At 41.3% G+C, this 4,898-nt stretch overlaps 1 protein-coding gene across 1 annotated transcript; it reads left to right on the forward strand.

Annotated features, from left to right (window-relative positions):
* The first annotated feature begins 1,095 nt into the window (after nucleotides 1-1,095).
* LOC105272720 (predicted GPI-anchored protein 58) lies at nucleotides 1,096-2,144 on the forward strand. The gene is made up of 3 exons (XM_011314943.1): nucleotides 1,096-1,123; nucleotides 1,319-2,037; nucleotides 2,118-2,144. The coding sequence occupies exons 1-3, from the start codon at nucleotides 1,096-1,098 to the stop codon at nucleotides 2,121-2,123; spliced, it is 753 nt and encodes a 250-aa protein (XP_011313245.1). The 3' UTR covers nucleotides 2,124-2,144.
* Nucleotides 2,145-4,898: the final 2,754 nt, after the last annotated feature.

Below are 4,898 nucleotides of genomic sequence, written 5' to 3' on the forward strand. Positions count from 1 at the left end.
AGGAATGCAATTTCCTGAGTGGTCAGTGCATTCAAATGCTGAGTTTCACAAAATTTCTTCAAGGATTTCTCTAGAGACCCCGCGTTGTACTTGGTGAACCATTTTTTCAGACGTTGCACATGTTCAAGGGGGCAATGGTATTGGGTAGGACTACCATCAAAAAGACTGTGATGGTAGACACACTTCGAAACACCCTCACCTTCCAGAGGCGCCATATCAGGGCTGCCGAAGTCATTAAAATCCTCAATTGGTACTTCATTCTGGAGAATTTGCTGTAGCCAGTTCTTCTTCTCTGCACCTTGGACGTAAATGTGTGAAACATTTTTCAGAATATTATTCACATATTCACTCAATGTCTCGTATTTGATATCTCCAGGAGTGTTCCAATGTAGCCCATGGTAGTGACGTGACAGCCACTGATTCACTTCTTTGTACTTGGGAAGCAATTCATCCCATTTATGTGGTGGATCCACTAAAACTGCCATATGCACGAACTTTCCATCACCATCAAGTTCTAGCGCGGAAATTGCGAATTCTTTTACAACAAATTCGTTGCCAAAATTTTTGAAACCTTCAATATCAATGACCACTGCCATATTGTAAGAGTAACTGTGAATGTTGCTCAATCCTCTAGCAATCAACTACCACTGACTAGCTTGGGTGGATTGTGTACACATCTCCAGAATGTTCGAGGGCGTGGGGACACCAACTTGGTCACGTTTTCATAATGTTAGTTCAAAAAATACCTATCCGACTTTATGGCCTCTCGATACTGAGAAAGCTGAAACCGTTGAGAATTTTCAGAATTTTTTTCCATTGAATTTCTCAGTAAACATCTTTTCATACAATTGAACCTCACCCGCCCAGTCACGTATTCTTAATATTAATACAATATTCATTCAGATGGACTGGTGCTGACATTTTTATAGATTCCAAGTTCTCCGGCTGCATGATGAAAAAAAAAATGTGATTGGAGGGGGGGGGGGGATCTCTCGCTGGGTAAATGAGATCCTTATAGCTTATAAGATATCTCCTCCCCAGTGGAGAGCTCATTTTGATTCTGTGACGTGAGTGTTAAAGTGCTCTACCTTTGTGATGTCTGTGGATGCTGACCAACCAACAAGTAATAGAATTTCAACTTGTGAAGTAATCACAATTCGTCAATTTATTCAAAAGTTGGAAACTTCGGAGAGGATGAAGCGAGATTTGCAATGGGATGCAATTGAATCGATCAGCTCGTCAAATGGAGAGCCAGAGATTGGAAACTTTACAGACAGTGATGATGATGATAATGCTTGAGATGCTCCTACCCCATTAGATCCCGACACCATCTCACCTGATGTCAGTGAAAACGTGGATGATTCGCCAGAGAGTTCAGCACCTGTGGGGAAGGGGATGGTAGACTCTCCCGCAAGCCCGGACCCCGAGTCTCCAGAGAGTCCAGCAGCTGTAGAGAAGCCGACTGTAGACTCTCCGGCAAGCCCGGACCCCGAGTGTCCAGAGAGTCCAGCAGCTGTGGAGAAGCCGACTGTGGACTCTCCAGCAAGCCCGGACCCCGAGTCTCCAGAGAGCCCAGCACCAGAGGAGAAAGGACTTGTAGACTCTCCGGAGAGCCCAGCACCTGAGGACTCTAATTCAATGGAGATGGATCCACCTGACTCTACTATATCAGACGTAGCACCAGTGATTCCAGTGAATGTTGAGACTGCACCACCCAATTCAGCGGATGACACAGAACCATTTGTTCGAGTGGAGGAAGCTGCCTGTCCACCAGCAGATGATGATGATAATGATGATATGGAACCTGTTCGAATTTTCGTGCCCGAAGAATGGGAAGGTGTGATGTCTGAAAGAGCTATGATGAAAAAGCTGAGAGAAATCATTAATCGTCATTATAAAGTTGGTGGAACTTTTGTCACAATGGGAGATGTTCGAGCCAAGCTGATCTTCTGTCCTCATGGAAATATTTACTTTCGACCAATGGGATCATTTAAACATCCCAACCGATTGTCAACCAATATTAAAATCTATCCAGAGGTAACTTAATAACAAAATTCTACCATCTTATTAATCTGCTAACTCAATTATTAATTTCTTTTATTTTTTGTCTGTTTCAGTTGTAATTTCCGAGGGAGAATTATTTTTAAAACGTGTCTTCTACCATCTCACGATTAACCAATGAAAAATTTTATGACTTGCGTTCTGATATTTTTTTTTTTAAATTAATAAAATTGAAATGTTCAACTAAAAAAAAAAATTGGAAAATATTATTGTAATAATCTATACTTCGAAAACTCTGTAATATTATTCTGCAAAGATATCTAGGCATATATATGTATTGAATAAAGAATATTTTTCTCCACTTGAAATCTCTGTCAATGCTCCATCCACCAGATGTAAACATTTACAGTTTACGCGCCAGACACCCAGAGTAAGACAGGCAACTTTTTGAGGCTCAGACGCTTGAGCGACTGAGAGAGATAGCGAAAGAGTGGGGGATCATGTGGCGACTGGCCCAACGTTGTCTTGACGCCTCGCTTCGTCAGTACAAATAACGAAAGCGAAGCAATAAGTAAGTGTCGTGAAAGTGAAAAATTTTTTAGGGAATTTCATCGTGTCATCAGTGAATTATAATAATTAACGATTGTGTTCTATGTTTCAGTGAAACTTGAAGTTTACATTTTCCCAGATCTTGACCTGAGACGGGAGTGGGAGGAGGATGATATGAGAATGGAGGAGTGGCGGCTGGGGGAGGTAGAAAGGGTTGGGGAGGACTTCACCAGGTACTGGGGCCTGGTGGAACGTCTCCAGGTACCCATGGATTTTATCATTAAATTCATGGCGTACCTGGGCCAGAATTTTTTCGCCAACAAGGTAAAATATTAACAATCAATTATAATGTCTTGCTCCTCCTTCTGGACTTAATACATATATTATTAATTTTTCTGTTAACAGGAATCGCAGCTGCACCAGGAGATGAGAAAGTTCTTGAACTTCTTGCTCCTGGTAGGCAGAGAAATTGAGGCCCTGGAGATGTTGCCTCACGCGGAGGGCATCGCGGCAGCCGCCGTGATGATCCTGGACGCGCAGCAGCACTATGGCAAGTGAAGTAGGTAAAATTCATTTCTCTCTGATTATCTTTTTTTAAAAAACTAATGAAATTTATTTCGTATGTTCCAGCTGCAAGCAGATCTCCAGGGAACCTTTTTTTATATATTTTAGTTTTTTATATTTCGTAATTAGTATAAGTTTCTTATTATATTTTGTTTTTTTATATTTTTTTATATATTGTGACCTTGGCCGGGAAATCAAAATATAATAACTCCCGGTGAAGTCACGAATAGAGAAAATAAATGAATAAGCGAATGATTTTGTAGGGGAAATTACTTGATATTCACGGGGGGACCTGAAATGAGAAAAGAGGGGGGGGGTGAATAATTACTCGGGCGGATAATGGTAATAAATGTCATCTATTTTAAATAAATGGAAATTCTGAATAGGATAATTCGCATAACATAAAATCCACAATTGTGGCCTTTTCTTAATAACTAGTCAAGGGTGGGGGGTAAAGGCAGCCAGCTTGCGACACACTCTTAATTAACATTAGAAACGGAAGGGGTGAGTCTACTTCTGCAAAAAAGGGGGGAGAAGTGAGGGGTCCTAATAGAAAAGTATCAATAATTAGGGGGCTTGAATTATAACACAAAGGAATTTCCGGGACACCAGAAATAATAAATATTGAATACTTATAACAATCGAATTAAGAGACTCCCCGTGGGGGGGGAATATTATTACAGGGGTTTTGGTAGTACTTGTTGGGGTAGGAAAGGTAAAAAACTTACTTACCAGTTGACTGTTGACTATCATGAGTTATTCATTTACCTTGACCCTGTCGGGTCGATCTTCTACACTAGAAGCATGCTATTTTCCACCCATTGAATGATCACCAGAGAAATTGTATAGTGTGGGGCTTGTCCAATTTCTCACCTACAATTCAATTCCTAATATCGATGAAGGATGTAATAAATTCAGCATTGAAAAAGACGGATTGATTATAAAATTGACTATACCCACTGGAAACTATGAAATTACTGATATTGCAAATTTCTTGAAAGATCGATTATCAGTCTATGGAATTCCATTTACTTTACGGGCAAATGATCAGACGCTCAAGACGGTCATTGAAGTATCCAAGGATGTGGGGATAAATTTCAAACCGTAGGACTCCATTGGGCAACTGCTGGGTTTTCAAGGACTAATTCCAGCCCATTCACCATTCTAAGAATCGTGTACACCTCCAAGCTTCATTCATGTGAACTCTCTACGTATTGAGTGTAATCTAACTGCAGAAGCCTACATTAGCACTCGCCGCATGCATACAATTCACGAATTCTCCCGAAGCATTCCACCTGGATATAAGATCATTGAAACGCCTGCCCAGGTCGTTTACTTGCCAATCGTGGCGCAGCCAATAGACCACCGGCAATTGAGGATTGTGGATCAAGACGATCATCCTGTGAATATCCGCGGCAAAGTAGGTACCATACGGCTCCATATAAGAGCTCATTTAATAATGGGTATTGTGTTTGAGGGGGGGAAAGTTGGTTGCAGTTATAAAAGTACGGTCTGATGTCGGCAAGCGAACAGTCGTCGAGTGCATCTCACGAAGCTGACATCGCAGAAGTTCCTGTGGACTCTGGGCCTAAGAATTCGCGGAAAAGGAGGAAAGTGAAGGTTTGCTGTGTCTTCATCGCCTGCTGTTATTGCCATCTGCCATGGAAGAGATCCTGAATATTCAGAAGCGGATAATCTTTGATGAGTCCATTGCTCATTATGAGATTCATTCGCACCAACCATTTGCATCGTCTTCCTTCAGCAACAATGACGAAATCCGTATT

The sequence above is a fragment of the Fopius arisanus genome, unplaced genomic scaffold (genome assembly GCF_000806365.1).
Source record: "Fopius arisanus strain USDA-PBARC FA_bdor unplaced genomic scaffold, ASM80636v1 scaffold00245, whole genome shotgun sequence".
NCBI lineage: Eukaryota > Metazoa > Arthropoda > Insecta > Hymenoptera > Braconidae > Fopius > Fopius arisanus.